General features: G+C 41.5%; 1 protein-coding gene across 2 annotated transcripts in view; it reads left to right on the top strand.

Moving 5' to 3' along the window:
- CFAP69 (cilia and flagella associated protein 69) overlaps nucleotides 1–26,769 on the top strand; it is a 64,352-nt gene that overhangs the window by 22,156 nt on the left and 15,427 nt on the right. For both annotated transcript variants that reach the window (XM_066354172.1, XM_066354173.1), the window contains exons 7-16: nucleotides 4,668–4,817; nucleotides 4,918–5,095; nucleotides 6,670–6,793; nucleotides 10,156–10,204; nucleotides 10,300–10,421; nucleotides 13,523–13,739; nucleotides 17,347–17,511; nucleotides 20,237–20,355; nucleotides 22,610–22,728; nucleotides 26,495–26,576. In XM_066354172.1, coding sequence (XP_066210269.1) covers nucleotides 4,668–4,817; nucleotides 4,918–5,095; nucleotides 6,670–6,793; nucleotides 10,156–10,204; nucleotides 10,300–10,421; nucleotides 13,523–13,739; nucleotides 17,347–17,511; nucleotides 20,237–20,355; nucleotides 22,610–22,728; nucleotides 26,495–26,576 — 1,325 coding nt within the window. The remainder of the gene's footprint in view (nucleotides 1–4,667; nucleotides 4,818–4,917; nucleotides 5,096–6,669; nucleotides 6,794–10,155; nucleotides 10,205–10,299; nucleotides 10,422–13,522; nucleotides 13,740–17,346; nucleotides 17,512–20,236; nucleotides 20,356–22,609; nucleotides 22,729–26,494; nucleotides 26,577–26,769) is intronic.

Genomic DNA, 26,769 nt, shown 5'->3' on the forward strand with positions numbered 1-26,769 from the left:
AGGCGGTCTGAGGGAGTGGGGGCGGGAGCACTGTGAAAGTGGAGGCAGTCTGAGGGAGTGGGGGGTGGGAGCACTGTGAAAGTGGAGGCGGTCTGAGGGGGTGGGGGCGGGAGCACTGTGAAAGTGGAGGCAGTCTGAGGGAGTGGGGGGTGGGAGCACTGTGAAAGTGGAGGCGGTCTGAGGGAGTGGGGGCGGGAGCACTGTGAAAGTGGAGGAGGTCTGAGGGGGTGGGGGATGGGAGCACTGTGAAAGTGGAGGCGGTCTGAGGGAGTGGGGGGTGGGAGCACTGTGAAAGTGGAGGAGGTCTGAGGGAGTGGGGGGGTGGGAGCACTGTGAAAGTGGAGGCGGTCTGAGGGGGTGGGGGGCGGGAGCACTGTGAAAGTGGAGGCAGTCTGAGGGGGTGGGGGATGGGAGCACTGTGAAAGTGGAGGCGGTCTGAGGGAGTGGGGGGCGGTCTGAGGGAGTGGGGGGTGGGAGCACTGTGAAAGTGGAGGCGGTCTGAGGGAGTGGGGGGCGGTCTGAGGGAGTGGGGGGTGGAAGCACTGTGAAAGTGGAGGCGGTCTGAGGGAGTGGGGGGCGGTCTGAGGGAGTGGGGGGTGGGAGCACTGTGAAAGTGGAGGCGGTCTGAGGGAGTGGGGGGAGGGAACACTGTGAAAGTGGAGGCGGTCTGAGGGAGTGGGGGGTGGGAGCACTGTGAAAGTGGAGGAGGTCTGAGGGAGTGGGGGGGTGGGAGCACTGTGAAAGTGGAGGCGGTCTGAGGGGGTGGGGGCGGGAGCACTGTGAAAGTGGAGGAGGTCTGAGGGGGTGGGGGATGGGAGCACTGTGAAAGTGGAGGCGGTCTGAGGGAGTGGGGGGTGGGAGCACTGTGAAAGTGGAGGAGGTCTGAGGGAGTGGGGGGGTGGGAGCACTGTGAAAGTGGAGGCGGTCTGAGGGGGTGGGGGGCGAGAGCACTGTGAAAGTGGAGGCAGTCTGAGGGGGTGGGGGATGGGAGCACTGTGAAAGTGGAGGCGGTCTGAGGGAGTGGGGGGCGGTCTGAGGGAGTGGGGGGTGGGAGCACTGTGAAAGTGGAGGCGGTCTGAGGGAGTGGGGGGCGGTCTGAGGGAGTGGGGGGTGGAAGCACTGTGAAAGTGGAGGCGGTCTGAGGGAGTGGGGGGCGGTCTGAGGGAGTGGGGGGTGGGAGCACTGTGAAAGTGGAGGCGGTCTGAGGGAGTGGGGGGCGGTCTGAGGGAGTGGGGGGTGGAAGCACTGTGAAAGTGGAGGCGGTCTGAGGGAGTGGGGGGCGGTCTGAGGGAGTGGGGGGTGGGAGCACTGTGAAAGTGGAGGCGGTCTGAGGGAGTGGGGGGCGGTCTGAGGGAGTGGGGGGGTGGGAGCACTGTGAAAGTGGAGGAGGTCTGAGGGAGTGGGGGGTGGGAGCACTGTGAAAGTGGAGGAGGTCTGAGGGAGTGGGGGGGTGGGAGCACTGTGAAAGTGGAGGAGGTCTGAGGGAGTGGGGGGGTGGGAGCACTGTGAAAGTGGAGGCGGTCTGAGGGAGTGGGGGGTGGAAGCACTGTGAAAGTGGAGGCGGTCTGAGGGAGTGGGGGGTGGGAGCACTGTGAAAGTGGAGGAGGTCTGAGGGAGTGGGGGGATGGGAGCACTGTGAAAGTGGAGGAGGTCTGAGGGAGTGGGGGGGTGGAAGCACTGTGAAAGTGGAGGCGGTCTGAGGGAGTGGGGGGCGGTCTGAGGGAGTGGGGGGTGGGAGCACTGTGAAAGTGGAGGAGGTCTGAGGGAGTGGGGGGATGGGAGCACTGTGAAAGTGGAGGAGGTCTGAGGGAGTGGGGGGATGGGAGCACTGTGAAAGTGGAGGAGGTCTGAGGGAGTGGGGGGATGGGAGCACTGTGAAAGTGGAGGAGGTCTGAGGGAGTGGGGGGATGGGAGCACTGTGAAAGTGGAGGAGGTCTGAGGGAGTGGGGGGATGGGAGCACTGTGAAAGTGGAGGAGGTCTGAGGGAGTGGGGGGGTGGGAGCACTGTGAAAGTGGAGGCGGTCTGAGGGAGTGGGGGGTGGGAGCACTGTGAAAGTGGAGGCGGTCTGAGGGAGTGGGGGGTGGGAGCACTGTGAAAGTGGAGGCGGTCTGAGGGAGTGGGGGGGCGGTCTGAGGGAGTGGGTGGTGGAAGCACTGTGAAAGTGGAGGCGGTCTGAGGGAGTGGGGGGCGGTCTGAGGGAGTGGGGGGTGGGAGCACTTTGAAAGTGGAGGCGGTCTGAGGGAGTGGAGGCGGTCTGAGGGAGTGGGGGGCGGTCTGAGGGAGTGGGGGGTGGGAGCACTGTGAAAGTGGAGGCGGTCTGAGGGAGTGGGGGGCGGTCTGAGGGAGTGGGGGGTGGGAGCACTGTGAAAGTGGAGGCGGTCTGAGGGAGTGGGGGGTGGGAGCACTGTGAAAGTGGAGGCGGTCTGAGGGAGTGGGGGGCGGGAGCACTGTGAAAGTGGAGGCGGTCTGAGGGAGTGGGGGTGGGAGCACTGTGAAAGTGGAGGCGTTCTGAGGGAGTGGGGGGTGGGAGCACTGTGAAAGTGGAGGCGTCTGAGGGAGTGGTGAGGGGCCGTGGGTGCAGACATATTTGAAGATCAGATGGTGAAGAAAAAGAGGGAAGATGGAAAACAGCGTAACTGGTAGCAAGATCAAAGAAAAATATTTAGGTTTTGTTGTTTGTAATTTACTTAAAAGTGAAGTTCGTAGACAGTGGGAGAAAAAGCTACTAAGCAGAAGGGAGGGTGAGATTCCCATAGGGATCAGGAGAGTATGGACTTAAGAGCAGGGCTCGGGGTTAACCTTGAATATACAGGCCCCTTTTTTACGATAGAAAGGGAAACAAATGACGTGTGAGATAACGACAGAGGTGCTGAGGCATGAGCTTGATTTTAATTTGATCAGACTCTGAAATCTTGGAGCCTCAGGCAGTGTTCTCACTGTCACAAAGTCGGTTTTAAGTGATGGCCATGGCTGGACAACTGGGACCACATTGTAAGAGACATAGCCCTAAAGATTAGAAATCAAGTCCATGAGTCTTAATATTTGTAGTATTACTATGTCTTTTTATAGGAATGTAAACTCAACAGAAAAAGATACAGTAAATATAGAGTATATATTTTGGTATGTACCTATCATAGCCTGTTATGCAAATAAAAATCATGATTTGGAACAATATGTTGCAGAATGGGGAAAAGTTTACAATGAAATGTTTCGTGGCTGCAACAGAATAAAAAATTCTGCATATATGTGTATATTGTTAAAGTAATATCCATACATCAAGATATCAGCAGGAAATATACTAGAATATAAATATTGTTATCTCTGGATGGTGAAATTACAGGAAATTTTTGTTTTCTTCTGTCTACTTTTTTGTTTTGTTTTGGGTTTTTTTTTTTGTATTTTTCCAAAGCTGGAAACGGGGAGAGACAGTCAGACTACCGCATGCGCCCGGCACGCCCACCAGGGGCCGACGCTCTGCCCACCAGGGGGCGATGCTCTGCCCCTCCGGGGCGTCGCTCTGCCCCGACCAGAGCCACTCTAGCGCCTGGGGCAGAGGCCAAGGAGCCATCCCCAGCGCCTGGGCCATCTTTGCTCCAATGGAGCCTTGGCTGCGGGAGGGGAAGAGAGAGACAGAGAGGAAGGAGAGGGAGAGGGGTGGAGAAGCAGATGGGCGCTTCTCCTGTGTGCCCTGGCCGGGAATCGAACCCGGGACTTCTGCACGCCAGGCCGATGCTCTACCACTGAGCCAACCGGCCAGGGCCATTCCTCTCTCTACTTTTTAAATGCATAACCCATTTTTAAATGCTGAGTGTATCATGAATGGGACAGGGCCTTGTCCAGGTCAGACCTCCAATTCAGAAAAATAAACAAACTGACAGGCATCTCAGAACCATGGCAAGGAATCTAGCTGGTCTCAAGCATCATCTGATGTTCATTGAGTCTCACTAGATGTAGTTGGAAAGGCACCTGTGCAGCTGAGTCAAAGGAGAGGGAGCATTCTGCTGCCTTCCACTAGGGCAGGAGGGTAGTCTTCTAGGATATGTCACCAAGAATCAAACATCTCTAAAATACTCTTCTATTCACTAGCATTTACCAGACAGCATTACATTATTACCTCTTATTTCATTGCCAACATCACATATTTGCTGTCCCTTGAAAGCACTGAATAGTGAAAACTTTCAGGGTTTGTGATCAGGACATCTTTCTTTATGGGAAGGCATTTCTACTGACAAATAAGAAATATTTTTCTTTTTCAGAATTTAAGATGTGCCCCCAAAGTTGTGGTCCTATTTTAAACATTACACCAGGGACCAGCAACTATGGATCACAGAGCAAAATCGGCCCACTATAAATAAAGTTTAATTGAAACACAGCCATGCCCACTTATTTCTCTATTGTTTATGCCTGCTTTCATGCTGTGGTCGCAGAGCTGTGTATTTGCAACAGAAACTTATGACCTACAAGGCCAAAAATACTTACTACCTGGCCCTTTATAGAAAAAGATTGCCTATCCCTGTACTAAATAAACCATTTTAAAATGCCATATACTTTTTTAAAGTATTTTGTTGTTATTGTTGTTTAATGATAAATTACTCATTTTTTTGTCTTAACATAGATGATTGCTATGTGAAATAACTGTATATATTTATTAACTAATTGTTGTTAGGTTACCAGCAAGCTAGCTCAACCTATAAGATTCAAATGGCTGAAGTCGGACGCTTGGCCGAAACAATGGTTCAGTCATTGGCCTTGCTTAAAAATCATCTGGTTGAGAAACTTTGGGTCCTTAAAGTTCTGCAACATCTCTCAACTTCCGGTTTGTATATTATTACATTGGAACACTTTTTCCTCAACCTATTTTGTTTTATCTAATGATGTCAAGACGCAACATAACGACTCCTTACATTTGTTTCCAGAAGTTAATTGTACTTCAATGATGAAAGCTCAGGCAGCCAGTGGCATCTGTGCTCACCTCCATGACCCAGATCCCTCTGGACAGCTTCTGTTTCGTTCATCAGAAATACTTTGGAACCTATTGGAAAAATCGTCAAAAGAAGAAATCATACAACAGCTTAGTAACTTGGAGTGTTTGCTGTAAGTTCATGGTCAGCTAGTAATGTTTTTTAACTTTGTGACATAACGTTTCTGTTTGAATACGTGTTCTATTAAGCTTTGGATTCATGTCGTGGCTGTTTCGGGACATCTCTTTTGTGCCGTGGTATAACTGCATCTGCACAATAACAAGCATTTAAAACATCTTGTTAACAAAAGTAAATTATGTCTTTGAATATATAGAGAGAGAAATTAGACATTTAAAAGAACTACTTCTTCGTTTGTTCAGTAAATGTATCTTTGAATAGTTGTTCCAGTTACTGCAGCAAGCATTAGCAATAATATGAGTAATTCTTTAAGTTAATTACTCATCAAGTAATTATCGTCTGCTCTGTACGAAGTTCAGTATTAAGCTGTAGAAAGACAATTGAAAACAATCCAGACGTGCTCTCTGCTTTCATGGAATTGTGTCGTGTTAGAGATGGACATACGTAAATAGGCGACTAACTGAGAGCAGGCTAAATGTGATGGAATAAGAGAGGGTGAAGTTTTGTTTGCAAGTAAGTGAACACCCAGCCCAACTGACTTAAACAATTGTAGGAAATTTATGGGCTAATGCAACTACAGAGTCAGGGGTAAAGCTTGTTTCATGTGCAGCTGTCTTCAAAGCTGAGCAGATGTCGGGACTTGGCCCTCTGTCTCTCTTCCTGTCTTCCACTGTGTTGGCTTTATTCACAAGCTCCACATGGTGACACCGAAGAAGTCTAGGTTCACAACATTATAATCCAAGTCACAGAAGAGAAAACTTGCTCTTCTGAAGCACAAAGACGATTTTCACGTTGAGTCCCTGTTGGCCCTGACATCCATGTTGGCCACGTGCCTGCTCCAGAGTGAACTACTAGCGATGAGGAAGGAGCTCTTCCCTTTGGCTAAAAAGAAGCTGAGGGCAGGCAGTTCACAAGACCGCAAGTGAGGAGAGGGTGAAGCCTAAATGAAAATAAGGGTACTTTTATTACAAGAAGGGCAAGTGGGTGCTGGGCAGCAAAGCAGCCAATGCCCATTGCAGAGGGAACCTGCCCCAGACTCGGAGTCAGTCCGTGCTTCCCAGCGAACCCTAATCTGCTATCTGAACGCTAAACACGAACTGGCAACACAGGTGAGTTTTGCATGCAGAGAGCATCCTAGACAAGGGATCAGAATTGAAACAAGAATTTAGCAAGTCAAAAAACAAGAAGAAATGCAGTATGCTGAGAGCAGAAAGTACAGGCTAGAATGCCAAGAGGTGACGTTGATGTGTTAGCAGAGACCACCATGTGAAAGGCCAGCAGCCTTGGTAGGAAGGTAAGGGCTTCATCCGAAGAGCAAAGACGAGCCTGTCAGTAGTTTTAAAAAGGAAGGAGATGTGATTTTATTCTAGAGCTGTTGCTTTGACCACCATGCATAGATTGGAATGATGGATTCTCACTATAGGGAATTAGAGGTAGATTTGAAATCTAGAAAAGATTAGAAATACTTTGAAATGAATAGTATAATATAAAAAGGGAGATTTTGTTGGTAGACAAATAAGTATTATTTCCATAAGAATATGGTTCTAAAAGTATGATTTTACTTTCTAGGGCTTTAAAGGAAGTATTTAACCATCTGTTTATAAGAGGTTTTAGTCATTACGATCGTCAGCTTAGAAACGATATATTAGTGATCACTACAATTATAGCTCAGAATGCTGAAGCACCAATGATTGTAAGTACTAGTAAATTTTGTTAATTTAAATTGCAGAAGTGGGGGGTGGGGGAGAGGGCACCGTGTCATAATATTTATGTACTTTGTTAGTGCCAGGTTAGGTTGTAAAGTCAGGGTGGTCACCGGCTTAGTCACTCTGCCAGTTCTTCTCATTGCCTTTGGGAACTTGAGGTCCTCATATGTTATAATTTACTCACGTGTTTCCCATTTATGATATGCTTCTTTCCTTCCTGAGGATATGAATTTTTATCTGGTTTCATTTCTCTTTCACCTGAAGAACTGTTCTCTATTGTTTCTTGTGTTGCCGATCTGCTGGCTGCTGGCAACGTATTTCTTAGTTTCTTTTATCTGAAAATATCTTTAATTCACCTTACTTCTTGCAATCTGTAGTCACAGTATATAGAATTCTATGTTAAAGTTTTTCTTTTTTAGCACTTTACACATACTGTTCCACTCTCCTTTGGCTTCACTGTTTCCGGTGAGAAGTAGTCATTATATCATATTGTTGTTCCCCGGTGTACAATGCATCACTTCGTTTTGTCTTCTGGCTGTTTTTCAAGATTGTCACCTTATCTTTGCTTTTTAGCAGTTTTACTGTGAAAAGCCGAGGTATGATTTTCTTTGTATTCGTCCTGCTTGGAGTTCATAGAACTTCCTGAATATGTCAATTTAGGTCTTGGACTAAATTTGAAGGATTTTTGGTCATTATTCTTCAGGTGTTTCCAACCCCATTCTTTCCTCTTCTGTGGAACTCTGATTACATGTATGTTCCACTGTTTTACACTGTCCCACATGTGTGTGACGCTCTGTCCACTTTTTTCCATCAGTTTTCTCTCTGTTCCTCAGATTGGATAATTTGTGTTGGTCTATATGTTTAAATTCACTGACTTTTTTTCCTTTCATCTTCATTCTGCTGTTAATCCCATCCAGTACCTTTTTATTTCAGATGTTAGAATATCCTTTTGGTTCCTTTTCATGGTTTCTGTTTCTTGGCTGAGAGCTGCTGTCTTTCCATTCATGGTGAGCATCTGGTATATTCTTCTGAAAAGCATTTATTTATTTATATACTTATTTTGTATTAACAAGTATTTCGTTTGACTTTGCTCGTCTCAAAGGTAGAGGGCTGCTCAAATCTCAGTCCATTTCTCTCAGTCTCACGTGGGATGCTGGAGGAGACCCTGCCCTTGCGGATGTTACAGAGTCTGGTTCCTTCCCGCTGGCTCTTTCTGTGGGGGATTCTCCCCTCACTTGCCAGGAGCAGTGGCTGCCCTGTGATTGCTTCTGTCCTGTGTTTCTTCCGCTAGATCACAAGGTTACCCTGAGGGTTGGCCTCCCACAAGGTACAGGTTAGAGCCTGGGCTTATTGTCAAAGCCAGTTGTTTTTTTTAATATTTTTCTGAAGTTGGAAACGGGGAGGCAGTCAGACAGACTCCCGCATGTACCCGACTGGGATCCACCCGGCATGCCCACCAGGGGGCGATGCTCTGCCCATCTGGGGTGTCGCTCTGTTGCATCCAGAGTCATTCTAGCACCTGAGGCAGAGGCCATAGAGCCATCCTCAGCGCCCGGGCCAACTTTGCTCCAGTGGAGCCTTGGCTGTGGGAGGGAAAGAGAGAGACAGAGAGGAAGGAGAGGAGGAGGGGTGGAGAAGCAGGTGGGCACCTCTCCTGTGTGCCCTGGCCGGGAATCGAACCCGGGACTCCTGCACGCCAGGCCGACGCTCTACCACTGAGCCAACTGGCCAGGGCCCTCAAAGCCATTTTAAAAAAAAAAAAAAAAAAAGGAAAACTCATCCAGTGCCACTTCCTTCCTTGGAGTCCTGACTCCTCTTCAGTATCTGCTTGGTTTTGGTCACAGATAGTTTGTTTTATATTTTGTTCAGAACTTATCATTGTTACTGCCAGAGCGTTTCTTACAGGAGTTACTCTGCTACATCAGAAGCTGAGCTTGCCCGTGTTTTATAATGTAAAAGTCATGGGATGACTGACATCCTAGAGTAAAGATCTTTGCCAACAATATTCACATATCAGCCACATACTTTCTATGTTGTACTTAAAGGAAATTTGGCAGTGAAGGCGCAAGCCGCATTAATGGGCATCAGGTGATCCCAACATAAAGAGAAAAGTCATAGGATTCATAGTGTGCAAACAGGGAAACAGTCCCGCATAGCTGGTCGTATGTGAGGCTGCAGTGTATGTGAGGACAGGCGTGTTTTCCTGGAAGTCCTGGTCACAGTAAGTTCTCATTAGCATCCTTGCAGGCATTCAAGTGAATTTCCTGTTTGTGATTCATAGGAATAACATCTTCACATTTTAAAGAAACCATCTTGATTCTAAGTAGTAGGTATGTGAAGAAGCAAGCTCAAAAGCCCAGGATTGGCCCCTAAAAGTTCGACCTAGTCTACAAAATCCAATTGGGGCATTTCTGTCAGGAATGAGTTCCCTCACAGTGAAATGTTTGCAATTCTGGTTATTCTTCAGGGTTTTTCATATTAAGTAGGAACTGTTTTGTTAGCTCTTGACTAAAACCCTTTAACATAGTGAGGGTGGTTGGGTTTGGAGTGGAGAGCAGGGTTGTTTAAGAAGAAAACCTGTTGCCCTGGCCTGATAGCTCCAATGGTTAGAGCATCGGCCCAAAGTGCAGAGGTTGCTGGTTTGAGCCCCGGTCAGGGCACATACAGGAACAGATCAAGTTTCTGTCTCTCTCTTCCTTTCTCCTTTCTTCTCTCTAAAATTAATAGAATAAACATTTAAAAATAAAAAAGAAAAGCTGTTGAAAATAACTTTCTTTCCCTTCTTTTGTCATTTAAAAGTATAATAATGTCATAAGTAACTTGTCTTTTTTTTTTTTTTTACTCATTCACACCAGATTTATTGATTTTATAAAGAGAAGAAGGGGACAGAGAGAGAAAAAGAAAAAGAGAGAGAGACAGAAAGAGTCAGTAACAATGAGCTGTTCCTGTCTGTGCCCTGACCAGGAATTGAACCAGCAACTTTTCTGCACAGGCCAACCCTGTTAACAACCGAGTTATCTGGCCAGGGCAGAGTAACTTGTAGTCTTAATACATTTTGACCAGATTTTAAACAGCATCTTATAAAATAGTCTTGAATAATATTGAATATATTCCTAAGTGAAATATTTCTTAGAACCTACAAAAGTAAGTTTAATGTTAAATAAATTACAAGTTTATCTGGCTATATACTTTTTTCTTGCTTTCATCCCTTCCTATTATTAGTGCTTTATGATTTCAAATGAATGACGTGGGCAATCTGATAAAGATACTCAAATATTAGGCAAATATGGCCATCTGTAACTTAATTCCACTAATTAATTTATTCCTCTGTTTTGTGTATTTATATTAGGAAAGTGGCTTTACCAGGGACCTGATACTATTTGCAACTTTTAATGAAGGTAAAAACCATGAAACTTTCAACTTGTGATTATCTTGATAAGACTATGTATCATTTCAGTTTTTCTTTTACTCTCTCTTTTATCCCCCTTTACAGTTAAAAGTCAAGATCCTTTGGTGAAAGGTCTTAAGCTTTCTAATTCCTATGAAGATTTTGAGTTGAAGAAATTGCTATTCAATATAATTGTGATCTTAAGTAAAGATTTACCCACTGTACAGGTAAAGAGTAATCAAAAGAAAAATTAAAATTAACTCACTTTGTATTGTAACTTTTTTAAAGCCTGGCTGCAAATATTTCATCAACCCATATGTTTATCATAGACAGTAACAAACTCTTATTGGCTTGAATTTAACCTTTTTAAAATTTCCTTTGCTTATCTGTAATTAAACAGTGAACTTACCTAAATTTAAGCCAAAGAAATCGAGGAGAACCTTAGAGATTTATATATTTAGATCTTCTCAATCAGAGAACATAAAATGAAAGAGGGTCCATGTAGGCCCATCTAGCCTAACAGTCTGTCTCTGGCCATAGGAACAGGGTGAGTCTGTGGGAGGAGTCTGACCTCGGGGTTGCTAATCTCAGACCCTTATGAACCTGCCTTTTCTCCACACAAACCTCGTATCTTTATGTTTTTTTATTATCTATGAATTTATCTTAATACTTTATATTCTGTATAACAGCATGATATAATTTGATGGCCACTAGAACTGAATTTCGCTGCTGTCTATAATCACCTGCTAGCTATGGCTTGGCTCAGTTACCCAACCTTCTGAGGCTCAGCTCGTCCTCCAAAAGGAGGGTGACAGTGCTTCTGCCCTGCTCATGAAGCTGTGGGGACATTGACTGAGGATTAAAATGAATGCTTCGTAAACTCTACAGGGACAGAAAGCATGTACTACTAACAATTCCATTAGTTTAGTTATTTCCTGCTCTAGGTGAAATTTTATTTTAGTCCTAAAACTCTTTCAAGCTCCAAGGAATTACCATGAAAAAGAACTGGGAATTAATTCTATCAGTAGCATTAATGATAATATAAAGATGGTTTAGCATAGTGGTTAAGGCTTTAGGCAGAGAGAATCCAGTGCTGTCACTTGCTAGCTCTGTTATCTTGAATAGGTCATGTAGTTCCTCTAAATCCCGCATATCTCTGCTTCAAATGAGTATAGCACCTACTTCATGGCATTCTTACAAGGACGAAAAGAACTCAGAATTTTCTTGGTAATGTTACGTTGAGAAATATATACACTAAAAAATGTTCAGAAAAAGAAAAATGTCTTTACAGTTACAACTTGATTCATTATAGCAAATATATATATTCTATATAACCTAAATGTATATTTTGAAATGCCAGCTAGAAAATAGTCAATAAAATATGCTTTATTATAATGGAGTGTTATATAACTTTTAAAATAATAGATATAAAGACAATAAAATTTACAGTACAATTTATAAGTCAGTTTTAATTGATAACTGTCAGCACAAAGACTATGCTGAGCTTCTTAAAGCACCATATAAACAATGGAATCAACTAATTTTTTATGTCATATACTAGTGACCCAGTTATAGTAACAATAATGATTATGTATATTATTACTTGCAGTTCAGAGTATTTAAAACCATTATCCACTCAATACTTATGGTAATGCTAGAACTACTTGTTATTCTTGTTTTCTTAGTCCTAAATCTTGTGTTCTTTCCATGTGTATTAGTAGAAAATTTAGGAAAATTCATAGATGTTATTGTGAAAAAGTCTGTATAGAATAATGCCAAATGAAAATTGAGTAAAATATAACACATGGTGTGTTACTATCTTGTGAGCTACAAATATCAATCAATCAGGATCAGCTATAATATTAACTTTATTGTCATAAATAACTATGCATTTTTTTATATTTATTGAAATCATGAATTCAATACAACTTTAAAATTCTAGGCATGTAATAAAATGTGGCTTGTGATCTAACTGGCATTCATTGAACAGAATATTTGTGTGTATAAGTTCTGTTGTGTGTAAAGCCATAGATGTTAAGACAAAATTGATTTTTATAGTATACAACTGAGTCTGTGAAATGTTTCCTTTATACAAAGTGGAGGGAAGGGAGAAATGCCAGCAGTTTATTGGTCCCAAATTTTCTACTCCTGTGGTTTTATCATAAGGAAGAACTAAACTATGTAGTATATAAGCAGCAGAGGCAAAAAGAAAAAATTAATACAGTATGTCCGTAAAGTCATGGTGCACTTTTGACCAGTCACAGGAAAGCAACAAAAGATGATAGAAATGTGAAATCTGCACCAAATAAAAGGAAAAGCCTCCCAGTTTCTGTAGGATGATGTGGCAGCATGTGCTCACGCGCAGATGATGACGTCACACCGTGTATACAGCGGAGCAGCCCACGGCCATGCCAGTTGAGATGTGGATGGTACAGAGGAAAGTTCAGTGTGTTCTGTGGCTCACTAAATTCGAATCCATGACCAAAGTGCAATGTAAATATTGGCGCGTTTATAATGAAGAGCCACCACATAGAAATAACATTACTTGGTGGGATAAGCAGTTGAAGGAAACCGGCAGTTTGGTGGAGAAACCCCCTTCTGGTAGGCCATCAGTCAGTGACGAGTCTGTAGAGGCTATACGGGATAGCTACCTAAGGAGCCCTAAAAAATCTGTGCGTGAGCCCACATCGAACTGCACTGAATAGGTATGAAACTGGGAGAGTTTTCCTTTTATTTGGTGCAGATTTCACATTTCTTTTTTTTTTTTTTTTCTTTTTTTTTGATTTTTTTTTTTTTTTGATTTTTTTTTTTTTTTTTTTTTTTTTTTTTTAGAGAGAGAGGAGTGAGAGAGAGAGAGTGACAGAGAGAGAGAGAGAGAGAAGGGGGAGGAGCAGGAAGCATCAACTCCCATATGTGCCTTGACCAGGCAAGCCCAAGGTTTGGAACCGGCGACCTCAGTGTTCCAGGTCGACGCTTTATCCCACTGCGCCACCACAGGTCAGGCCAGATTTCACATTTCTATCGTCTTTTGTTGCTTTCCTGTGACCAGTCAAAAGTGCACCATGACTTTACGGACACACTGTACTTATGTTATTATTGTCCACTAGAGACTACATATCCCAGAGGGGATCATAGCCCCCTGTTGTTGTTATTGAGTTTGGTGTTAGGGCCTTTGGGGGCTCTTTAACATAGGTTGAGATCTTTATAATGGAAACATTTTGAAATGATTATCAGTAAAACATCAGAGTGGAAACATGTTATTGACTATTCTTAGATTAAGTAAAATTGTTTTAGTTCCTAACAAAATACTCCCTGCCCTTTCTTGTAGCTGTTCATTGGTGGCAAACTTGTTCTGGCTTTGTTTACCTATCTTAAGAAGCCTGAGAAGCACAAAATAAGTGAGTGGTCTGCAGCCCAGTATGAAGAGCTACAACTGCATGCACTCGCTACTTTGTCATCAGTGGCCCCTTTGGTCATAGGAGAGTATATGTTGTGCCAGGGGAATACTCGAGTCCTGGCATTTCTAGAGTGGTGTGAAACTGAAGGTGAGCAGCCCTTAAAGATTCGTGTCAAACACTATTTATTTGTGTGTGTGTGTGTGTGTGTGTGTGTGTGTGTGTGTGTGTGAGAGAGAGAGAGAGAGAGAGACAGAGAGACAGAGAGAGAGAGAGAGAGAGAGAGAGATGAAGAGAGGAATACACCAGAAGGGAGAGAGGTAAGTATCAGTTCTTCATTGCGGCACCTCAGTTGTTCATTGATTACTTTCTCACATGTGCCTTGACCAGGGGGCTACAGCAGACCGAGTGATCCCTTGCTCAAGCCAGCAACCTTGGGCTTCAAGCCAGGGACCATGGGGTCATGTTTATGGTCCCACACTCAAGCCAGTAACCCCACACTCAAGCTGATGAGCCTGTGCTCAAGCCAGCAACCTCAGGGTTTTGAACTTGGGTCCTCTGCTTTCCAGTCCAATGCTCCATCCACTGCGCCACCACCTGCTCAGGCTCCTGTCAAAATCTTAATCTACGTATTTCAACTGAACTCACAGTATATGCATAGAAAAATTACGAAATTAAAGCACAAAGAAATAAAAATATAAACTTTTACCTGTGATTGTGATGTATTTACATGTTTTAAGAAAAAAACAATCTGAGATTTCACTTAAAATCAGATATTAGTAAATGTCATGATTATAGTTGATGCATACATCTTAGTAAAAGAAATTATACATATAATCTGATTTGGCCCTGGCCAGTTGGCTCAATGGTATAGTGTTGGCCCAGCATGTGGAAGTCCTAGATTTGATTCCCAGTCAGGGCACACAGGAGAAGTGACATCTGCTTCTCCATCCCTCCCCCTTCTCTCTCTCTCTCTCTCTCTCTCTCTCTCTCTTTCTCTCTTTCTCTTTCCCCCATGCAGCGATGGCTCAGTTCAGTTCGAGGAGCAAGTTGACCTCAGGCGCTGAGGATGTCTCCATGGCCTCACCTCAGGCGCTAAAATAGCTCAGTTGCTGAGCAACAGAGAAATAGCCCCAGATGGGCAGAGCATTGCCTGGAAGGGGGCTTACCAACGGATCCTTGCTGGGGCGTATGTGGGAGTCTGTCTCTCTGCCTTCTCACCTCTCACTTAATAATAGTAATAATCATCATCATCTGATTTAAAATTTCTGTATTATTAAGCCTATCAAACAATTATACTGTGTCCTGCAATATTTTAATTATTCACTCAGAAAATATTTATTGAATGTATACAAGGTACCAGCTACTGTTTGAGCTGCTAAAGATACATTTATGTTCAAAATAAAATCTCTGCCTTCATGGAGCTTAAAATCCAGATCTCTAGCCAGAAGCAATGATACCCCATGTGGTCCACCAAACAGTAGAGTCCCAATTTGTTGACTATTTTATTTCAATTCTCATAATTCTTAGAAAGGAAATAAGATATACTACATTGTTTTTGAAAATAATTTATAAGGAGACACTATATTCTTTTCTGGTAGTAATTTTGCTGTATAAATAATTTTGTATGGTACATTTTCATGAGCTCAGTAGTATCACTCATCTATCCATGAGGAAGGAAAAGAATTATACCTTTTTTAATTCTTTAGTTTCAAATGTGGTGAGTTACTGAATTTAGTCTTGTTAAATAAAATAATTCTTTTGTCTAGCCTTAATATTTGTTTACGAAGGCTCTATCATCATGACACTGTGTTTACGTAAGAATGTAAGGCAAAGGAGGGAGATGCTGGCAGTTACTGAGCGCCTGCTGTGTGGTAGGCCTTAAGCACCTTCCAGCTATTAACTCATTTCGTCCTTACAGCAGATCTAGGACTTGGAGCTGCTACATCATACCTGTTCATCAGATGGGTAGGATGCAATAAGGGAAGTTAAATAACTTGTTCCTGGCTGCACAGTAAGTGACAGAGCCAAGATTTAATGCAGGCAGTCTAGCTCAATAACTTTTCACCAGTACACAGTACTCAGAAGAGGATTTTGAACTTTTTTAAAAAACTTTAAACGTAAAGCTACTTCTAAAAGAACCTTTTAAAGAATGCATATTGTAAAGAAAGGACTTGCCTTGCTATTTATCAAGACCTATTATAAAACTATAGCAATAGAATTGTGTGATACTAAGCCAGGAATAGACCAATGAAATGGACCTCATGGGAGGCTAGCTTTGTTGGAGATGATATTGCCAACCAGTGAGAGAAGGACAGTGCTGGGGCAGTTGGTCCTTCACGCGAAAAAATAAAAATTAGATCCTTTTACCTTGTTAAAAATAATTACAAAATACATGAAAGCCCTAAATATGAAAAGTTAAACTGTAAAAATCTTAGAAAAAACATAGGAAAATATCTGGATGATAACAGAGTGGAAAAGACTGACAAACCAGAACTGAAACTCTGCAGGGGAAGGTGGCTGCAATTAACTGCCTGAAAACTCCAACAGGTCTCTGTGACAGAAACTATAATAGCAATGTACGAATTGAGAGGAGACATTGACTACTCCTGTGACTGATAAAGGATTAGAATCCAGTTCATAGAGAATGCCTACATATCAATAAAATAACTTAGGAGAGAAGTAAGTAAAGAATAGAAATTGCCAAGTGAAAGAGAAAATCTCAAGTTTTCAAGAACAGCAAAAACCAGTAAAAGATACAACCACATTGGTAATCAGAGAAACACAATTTAATGTAACGATGAGCTGTCATTTCACATTAAACAGATTAGGAAGAATCTATTAGTTTTATACATTATACTTTGGGAAACAATTTGGCAACTTGAGTAAAATTCAGTGTGAGTATACCCTATATAATTCTGGGGTCACATGACAAAACAACTCTCAGTGGGAACGAGAGGACATAAACCAGAATGTTTATTTTAGCAGTTTGTACTAGCTAACGGAAAACTGATTTATTTATAAAATAAATGCTGAAAGCAATTAAAATGAATGATCTAGGTCTACTTTTGACAATTTGAATAATTTTAAAATATGATGACTAAAAGAATCAAGTTACAAAAGATACATACAGTATGACACATCCAAAGAAAATTTTATTCTATTTTTATTTTTTTTGTATTTTTCCAAAGTGAGAAGTGGGAAGGCAGACAGACAGACTCCCACATGTGCCTGACTGGGATCCACCCGGCATGCCTACCAGGGAGTGATGCTCTGCCCATCTGGGGCGTTGCTCTGTTGCAACCGGAGCCATTTTAGCGCCTGAGGCGGAGGCCATGGAGCTGTCCTCAGTGCCTGAGGCCAACTTTGCTCCAATGGAGCCTTGGCTGTGGGAGGAGAAGAGAGAGACAGAGAAGAAGGATTGGAGGAAGGGTGGAGAAGCAGATGGGCGCTTCTCCTGTGTGCCCTGGCTGGGAATTGAACCCGGGACTTTCACACGCCAGGCTGAAGCTCTACCGCTGAGCCAACCGGCCAGGACCTTTGAAGAACATTTTAAAGCACAGATTTATATTCTGGGAATAGGAGGAAGAGGGGGAAGACATAATATTTATTTCTCTGTAAAGAACTAAAGCAAGTATAACGAAATTTTAATACCTGTTTAAACTTACAGATATATAAGATGCCTGATATGTTGTTTAGTTATTTGAAATGTTTTATGTTTCTTGATACAAAGTAAATTATTACCATTTCTCCACAGATTCCTTCTTTAGTCACGGTAACAGTTTTCATGGTACAGGCGGCCGTGGCAACAAGTTTGCCCACATGCGTTACACTCTCAGACTCCTGAGAGCCATGGTCTACCTTGGAGATGCGACTGTAAACCAGGACCTCTGTGAAAAGGGAGCAATTCAGCAACTGATAGGTAAAACAGAGCATATTTGGTACTGATGAGAGTAGAATATTAATATTTATTGGTTAGAGGTTTTGTTTATTGTGTTTTTCTACAGATTTATTTTGTTTCTCTAGATGACAAACTCAAAAACTTACCGTAATTGATTTTTGTTTCATATTGTTGCTATAAATTAGTTTCTTTACTAAAACATCAATTTGTTTTCTCAATTCAGATACCATTTCATTTAGGATTATTCTTTTCTTTTTTTTAATGGGCTATTGTTAGGATGTATTTTTCTGGTAATATGATAATCACTTTCTGACCAAGCCATTTGGAGTCGTTTTATTGTTATTTATTAATTTATTTATGACAGAGACAGAGAGAAGGACAGATGGGGACAGACAGACAGAAGCATCAATTCTTCGTTACAGCACCTTAGTTGTTCATTGATTGCTTTCTCATATGTGCCTTGCCGGGGAATGGGGGGGAAGGAGCTTATAGCAGAGTCCCTTGCTCAAGCCAGCAACCTTGGGCTTCAAGCCAGCAACGTTTGGGCTCAAGCCAGTGACCATGGGGTCATGTCCGTAATACCAAACCAGCGACCCCACACTCAAGCCTGCAACCTCGGGGTTTCAAACCTGGGTCCTCTGCATCCCAGTCTGATGCTCTATCCACTGTGCCACCACCTGGTCAGGCTGGAGACATTTTAAAAGAGGGTAACAGTAGATTTTTCCAGTACATTTGACATACCAGAACACAGGTACATTGAAACGTACAAAAATGTACACAGGATTCTTTTCTGATACTAAATATCAGGATGTCCTTGATTTTCAGCTCAGAATCGACTCGGCTAAATTGCCTTATTCTCAAAATACATACTGTACATGTAATCTCAGTGGGAAATTCAGAACCCCTGTAAAAAATCTTTCTACCTTTTGTCAGAAATAGTCTGTCAACCCTAACCTTCCCTGACTGAAAAGGAAAAGCTATTTTAATCATTTGTATTCAGCGATTGCCTCATGAGTAAGTGATGCAGTTTGCTGGATGTCAATTAATTACAGACACCTACTCAAAAATTCTTATATCTATTAAATTAAAGTGCCCATTCTTCCATCATTAGTGGAGTGGAGTGGTGCTCTCTAATAATAACACTAGTAATCAAAATAAGGATGTTGAAAAGGGGATGAGGCAAAAATATTCCCTTAATTGATGAGTTTTCTTAGGATGACCAAACCTGGGACAGACAGACAGGAAGGGAGAGAGATGAGAAGCATCAACTCACAGTTGCAGCACCTTAGTTCATTGCTTTCTTATGTATGCCTTGACTGGGGGGCTCTAGCCAAGCCAGTGACCCCTTGCTCAAGCCAGCGAGCTTGGGCTTCAAGTTAGTGAAATTTGATCTCAAGCCAGCGATCATCAGTCGTGTCTGTGATCCCACGCTCAAGCCAGCAACCCTGTGCTCAAGCTGGTGAGCCTGCACTCAAGCTGTCGACTTCAGGGTTTCAAACCTGGTCCTCAGCATCCCGGGCCAATGCTCTATCCACTGTACCACCACCTAGTCAGGCAAAAGTAGATTTTCTCACTTCTGTGCACACAGCAATGTACAAAAGTCAGTCTTAATACCCTCGCTAACTGGAGTCCAGGAAATACAATTTTCCATATGTCCAGGAAGAAGTCTTACTCTTATCTCGGTGGGAAGGGATAGGGAAATGGGAGAACAGATAGCAAGATTCTTTATTTAGGACCTTTTTCCTTTAACTTGAAAGGAACTCATCTTTATCGTGTGAGAGCTGTGAGAGGCAGGGACCTTCTCTTGCCGAATCTAACAGAGGGCTCTGTAGTAGCAATGTGCTTAACAAATAGTAACTGCATTGTAAATGTAGATGTCTGTAAACCTTTTGTGTAGGCACTGGAATTCCAGACATGTACAGAGCAGGACACTGGGGACCTTGCCCCTAATGAGAACAAAAGAGAAGAGGCAGGCCCTGGCCAGTTGGTTCAGTGGTAGAGTGTCAGCCCAGCATGTGGAAGTCCCAGGTTCAATTCCCGGCCAGGGCACACAGGAGTAGCACCCATCTGCTTCTCCACCCTTCCCCTCTTATTTCTCTCTCTTTCCCTCCCACAGCCAAGGCCCCATTGGAGCAAAGTTGGCCCAGCCGCTGAGGATGGCTCCATGGCCTCTGCCTCAGGTGCTAGAATGGCCCTGGTTGCAACAAAGCAATGCCCCAGATGGGCAGAGCTTCGCCCCCTGGTGGGTATGCCGGGTGGATCCCAGTCAGGCACATGCAGGAGTCTGTCTCTCTGCCTCCCTGCTACTCGCTTTAGAAAAAATAGAAAAAAGAAAAAAGAAAAGGGGAATTTCATAGAAAGGCCGCGTGTGTTATCCACCTATCATCTTCTGTCTACATTTGCTATGCAACTATGTAAAATAGCCCCTTTTAAAAGCACTTCTCTAGGCCTGACCTGTGGTGGCACAGTGGATAAAGCGTCAACCTGGAAATGCTGAGGTCGCCAGTTCGAAACCCTGGGCATGCCTGGTCAAGGCACATATGGGAGTTGATGCTTCCAGCTCCTCCCCCCCTTCTCTCTCTCTGTCTCTCCCTCTCCTCTCTAAAAATGAATAAATAAAAACAATTAAAAAAAAAAAGCACTTCTCTAGCTGAAATTGTATAAGAAATTATTTCAGGTCAGTAATTGATCAAAAGAAAAATATAGTGTTCAGTAACTTTACATTCTTTAAATTTTTTTATACCAGGAATCTTTAAAAACACAATAAGCAAGTGTAATGACAAAGAAGAGGCCATCGTTTTGGAAATTCAGTCTGATATATTGCTCACCTTAACTGGTGTCTGTGAAAATAATGTTTCTAGGAAGGTATGTACGTCTGTGAATCAAAGTTTTGTTTAGCTCTCCCAGTCACCTAACACTATGAACTTTTTCTTAGTAAGTGTCCATAACTGTTGGTGTTCTTTAATCTTATGAATGAAGATTCATCTCCAGGAAACTACTATTATGATTTCTATCCCTAAATTAGTTTTGCCTATTCTTTAACTTTGTATTAATAGAATCATAGTATTTACTCTTTATATGTAGTTCTGTTATCCAGCATCATATGTGTGTATATTGTGTGTGTGTGTGTGTGTGTGTGTGTGTGTGTGTGTGTGACAGAGAGCAAGAGAGTAGCCCTGGCCGGTTGGCTCAGCGGTAGAGCGTCGGCCTGGCGTGTGGGGGACTGGGGTTCGATTCCCGGCCAGGGCACATAGGAGAAGCGCCCATTTGCTTCTCCACCCCCTCCCCCTTCCTCTCTGTCTCTCTCTTCCCCTCCCGCAGCCAAGGCTCCATTGGAGCAAAGATGGCCCGGGCACTGGGGATGGCTCCTTGGCCTCTGCCCCAGGCGCTAGAGTGGCTCTGGTTGCGGCAGAGCGACGCCCCGGAGGGGCAGAGCATCGCCCCCTGGTGGGCAGAGCTTCGCCCCTGGTGGGCGTGCCAGGTGGACCCCGGTCAGGCGCATGCGGGAGTCTGTCTGACTGTCTCTCCCCGTTTCCAGCTTCAGAAAAATACAAAGAAAAAAAAAAAAGAGAGCAAGAGAGTTAAAGAGAGGGAAATATAGGGGCAGACAGACAGGAAGGGACAGACATGAGAAGCATCAATTTTTCATTGCAGCACCTTAGTTGATCGTTGATTGCTTTCTCATATGTACCTTGACCGGTGGGGTGGGGGGATTACAGCAGAGAGAGTGACCTCTTGCTCAAGCCAGAGACCTTGGGCTCAAGCTAGCGACCTTTGGGCTCAAACCAGTGACCATGGGGTCATGTCTATAATCCCACGCTCTAGCCAGAGACCCTGCGCTCAAGTTGGTGAGACCATGCTCAAGCCTAATGAGCCTGCACTCAAGCCAGCAAACTCGGGGTTTTGAACCTGGGTCCTCTGCGTCCCAGTCCGACGCACTGTCCACTGCACCACCACCTGGTCAGGCCAGCATCATATTTCTGAAATACATCCATGTTGTTGCATGCATCAGTAATTCGTTCCTTTTTGTTGCTGAATAAGTATTTCATTGTATAAATATACCAAAATTTGTTTCTCCATTTCCCTGTTAATAAACACTTAGTAAAAAAAAATAAATAAATAATAAAAAATAAACACTTTAATTTGTTTCCATTTGGGACTCTTTACTTATGAATAATATTCATAAGTGAATATTATTGTACTGGTCTTTTTGTGGACATAATGCTTTCATATCTCTTAGGTAAATACTTAGTAGCTCAATTGATGGATCATAAAGTAGGTGTATGTTTTTAAGAAACTAGCAGATAGTTTTCCTAAGTGGGTTGTACCATTATAAATGGTAGTTTCAGTTTGAATCGGGTTCATAGCAAAAACTAAAAGTTAGAAAAAGAACTAGTTCACTTTGATCTTTTTTAACAACATAGCAAACTCTGAGTCTCTGAAGTTGATAACTTAAATAGCAAGAGACAGAATTGGAAAGATAAAAATAAAAAGGTGGGAGGGTTTCGATAGAAGGACTTTTCAGAGAGGCAGAAGGGAATAGCAAATGCATCCTTAGCTCCAAGCTTTGATGCAGCTTCTTATATTCTACCACTCTGGGCCTCTGCTTTTCAGGAAAAATACTCAGTCTTGCTTTTTGGGAAGTAGAACTGAACACTAAGGCAATGAGAAAGGTAATTGGTAAGGGACAAATATAAATTATTAAAGTTTTAACTACCATTTATATATTTTTTCCCTTTGGAGAGCATTAGAAAAGTTTCCATGATAGAATTTTAACCCCTTAAATCACTTGTTGCTGTCTAGTATTCATCTGACATGATGATTTACTACATTCATTACACTATGGAAGAAAATTATGCAACAGATCTTATATTATAGTTTATTTTTCTAAAAAAAAAAGGAAGAGAAAAAACAAAAAAAAAACATTAAGCTGGGCTGTTGCAATAGTTTGTCTTGAATTCCTAAGAACAAGAACAAATTCAGGAGCAAAAAGTTATATTAAAAGTATAATTTTTTGACAATGTTGTATTTATTTTATAGAAAAAGTTTTAGTGGACAGGATGAAATGAAAAAGGAAAGAATTATTTATTTATAGAAATAATTTTAAATAATCTCGTAGGAAATTTTTGGAACTGAAGGAGTCGATTTAATTCTTCATGTATTGAAAACAGATCCCAAGAAGTTTCAGAGTGGATTAGGCTATAATGTACTTCTTTTTAGTACATTGGACAGCATTTGGTGAGTATTACTCTAACCAAGTTAGATGGATTCACAGTACAGGGGGTACTCGGGTAATGACACAGTTCCGTTCCTATGACAGTGATTTAACCCAAATTGTGGTGTAAGTTGAAACACACCCTAGCCTTAGTCACTTACCTATCCTAACACAGTTGTAAAATCATCATCTAGAACATAAAAATACAACTAAGTCACAGAAAAAGGAAAAGGACATAAATATACTGTACCGTACACAGTACTGTAGTAACAGGAAAAAAAAATGAGTGTAAAAAATATTCCTTACCTTTATTCCTGTGGTTTTTATGGGAATGAGCATTATAAACTCAAAACGTCGTATGTGGAGACTGTTGTAACCCAAGGATCCCCTGTACAAGAAAATTACCTTCCCAGCTATGTATGTCAATTTTCTTTCCTCAGAATTACACCAGAAAGATAACTCTTTCAATGCCTTTTTCTCTTCAGTAGTCCAGAAATGGCACTTCTCAATGTCCTTTGGAAGGTAATCTTGTCTGTCACTCAAATATAAAACAATTCATGTATCCAAACTTAAAATCTTGTGGACTTTTTGTGTGTGTGTATGTGTGTGATTTGAGCTATTCCATCTTAGTCTGATTTGGGAAACACTAGCATCTATTATTACTCACACAGTAGTATTCTTATACTTGAAAACATGAATTCCTCATGCATCTTTTCTTCAAGGAGTTAAAAACAATTGATTATGTATTTCCTAACTAATATTGTTTCCCAAACTTTGTATCATTTCTAAGGGTAAAAATACTGCTTTTCTTAATATTACTTCACAAAATTTTGTCTTGGAGAAAATTACTTGAGTTTCACATATCATTAACACTTAATACTTTTCTTTAGTTCTATTTGGGTGGTGTTCATGAAAGTCACACTGCAACACATTGTAAAATAATAAAAAAATATTGAGGACTGTGGATCAAATGCACCTAACATACAATGGGATATTACTCAGCTTTTTAAAAAGATGGAAATTCTACTGTTTGCAATAATATGGTTGGACTTGGATACCAAATGAAATGTCACAGAAGAATATCTCTTATACATGATTTCTCTAAAATATTCAAAACTATAGAAGTAGATAGTGGTATGTATACAATAGATTGATGGCTTCAGGAGGTATGAGGAGTTGTTCAATGATAAAGTTACAATTATACAAGATGAATAAATTCCAGATATAACATAGTGCTTATAGATCTACTGTACAGCACAGTGCCTGTGGTGAACAATAAAGTATTGTATGCTTAAAAATTTGTTAAGTGGGAAGATCTCAGTGTTCTTTCTTTTTTATATATATTTTTTTATTTTAGAGAAGGGAGAGAGAGAGAGAAGGGGGAGGAGCAGGAAGCACCAACTCCCAAATGTGCCTTGACCAGGCAAGACTGAGGTTTTGAACTGGCTACCTCAGCGTTCCAAGTCAATGCTTTATCCACCGTGCCACCACAGGTCAGGCTTAGTGTTCTTATTACAAAAACAGACATAAAAAACCCACAGAGGACACAAGGAAACTTTTAGAGGTATTTTTATTGCCTGAATTATGGTGATAGTAACGTCAATGTATACATATATCTAAACTCACTAAATTGTATAAATTATATTACTATATGCAGGTTTTTGTATTCCAGTTATACCTAAAAGTTGTGAGGGGCTACTGATAAATATTGCTTTTCATAAAATCAAAAAAGTAGTTTACCCATTGCAAATTCACTATTTATATAGAGAGAGCAGGACTACTCACCTTTCCTCCAGATACACATAGGCAGTGGGGCCAATCAGCTACCTCGTTTCTTTTTCTCTATAGGAAAGAGTGATAACATGAAAACCTGATCCTAAGTTTCAGTGGCAAATTCTTATTGACTGAAGCACTGTATGAGGCACAGTAACATATTCAGAGAAGAGTACTAATAAGTATCACCCTATACTATCTACCAATGTATTGGGATTCAGAAGTTACTGCAGAAAATATCTTGATGTTTTTTTTATTCTTCATTTAATACATCACAGTTATACTAAGATAAAAATTAATATGTTATGGTTTTATTTAGTTGTGTCCTTTATTATAGCAACTTCAAATCCCTTTGGATAAGAGATAAGGTAGAAATAACAAATAAGTAATAAAATAAGTTTAGTGTTTTATTGGTGATTCCAGGCGACTGTTTTTTTTCCTTCTCTCAGGATCTTAAACTGAAGTAAGTTCTAGAATCTAGTTTATATTGACATGATGAAACAAGTTAGGAAGTATTCTTTTATATTTTATAGAAAGAGTTTGTTCAAGGTTGTTGTTTTTTCCTTAAATAATTAGTGGAATTCACCAGTTAAGTCATCTGTGCCCCGAGTTTACTTTGTAGAACGGTTCTGAAATACAGATTTTATTTGTTTAATATATAATACAATAACATACCTGCCAAGATTTTCTATTTTTGTGTAGGTTCTGATAAGTTATACTTTTCTGGGAATTTGTTTATTTTCTAAATTTTCAAATTCACTGTCATGTGATTGTAATATGCTCTTAGTATCTTTAATGTCTGTAGAATACAAGATGTTATCTTTTTTTTCTCTTTCCTGGTATTAGTCATTTCTTCTTGTCTCTATTATTTTTCCTTGATTGGTTTTACCAGGAATTAATATTATTAGTCTTTTTAAAAAATGAATTTGTATGTTTTGTTGATTCTATCATATTTTATATTGTTTCATATTTTATTAATTTTTATGTTCTTTCTCTTTCGTTCACTTTTACTTTCTGTTTCTCGAGAGGGATGCCAGATCAGAGGTTTTCATCCCTTCTTCTGCTCTAACATATCCAATAAAGTCTCAGATCCTATGGTTTTAGTTCCCACTGTGTTTTAACATGTTCTGTTTTTGTGAACATTGAGTTCCAATTATTAATATTTGTTGTGATTTTCTTTTTGACCTTTAGGAGATTTAGAAATATATTCTGTAATTTCTGAGCAAATGAGGGTAGGCACCCACAAGTAGTAGCCCCTGAGTGCGAGCAGCCGAGCTGACGGCCTTTATGCATCCCACCACCGTCAACAGTACACACAACAGACAGTGGACACAGGGTGTCTCCTGAAAAAAGACCATGTTATTAATTACAAATTAATACTGAACCATAAATTATTAAGTAATAGTCATGTGAAGTTGGGAAGGGACCCAGAAAGTTGATTCCAGCAAGTTTACAATGCCTGGGAGAGTAATGGAGATCAGCCTCTCCATTATAGTAGTACATGGTACTACTATATTTTCCACCTGCAATGGCCTCAGCAACAGTAGCTTGCTCAGTGTTACCCATCCCCCACCCAAGAGAACACAAAGTAGCTGGTGTTGCAACTTCAGTCCCTCACTCCCTGTAAACTGCAGGGGCCCCAGCAGCAAGCACTCCAGCAAATAATCTCAACTGCAAAGGTAAGGCGATGCATACCAACACTGAACAAGACCATCAATGGATAAGTTTGAAGAAACAGTTACTAGAGTAACTAGAGGAGATCTTTAAGAATAATTCATGCCATGAAAGCAAAGGAGCGTATTGCATCCACAGAAAAGAAACAGGCAGTTATGAAAAAGAATTAATCAACATTGGTTTTAAAATAGTTAAAATTATACTGTCAAAGTCTCTTCAAAGTTAAAAAATTACTTATTTTAGGGAATGAAGAAAAATAATTTGAAAACTATTTTATAGAAATAAACTGGCAGATTGAGTTGAACAATAAATCCTTGTTAAATGAATAACTTTTTATTTAAGGTGCTGCGTTTTGGCTTGTTATTCTTCAGAGGATTACTTTCTTGAAAAGGAAGGTATTTTTCTCCTTTTGGATTTATTGGCAGTAAGTATGATTATAACGATTGTAAAACAAAGATAAATGTCTTTATTAGCCTTTTACAAATAGTAACACAAAACATTATTCTGTAATTAAATGTAATATACATTGGCCTGACCTGTGGTGGCGCAGTGGATAAAGCGTCGACCTGGAAATGCTGAGGTCGCCGGTTCGAAACCCTGGGCTTGCCTGGTCAAGG

Source organism: Saccopteryx leptura, chromosome 12, assembly GCF_036850995.1.
Source record: "Saccopteryx leptura isolate mSacLep1 chromosome 12, mSacLep1_pri_phased_curated, whole genome shotgun sequence".
In the NCBI taxonomy this organism is placed as follows: domain Eukaryota; kingdom Metazoa; phylum Chordata; class Mammalia; order Chiroptera; family Emballonuridae; genus Saccopteryx; species Saccopteryx leptura.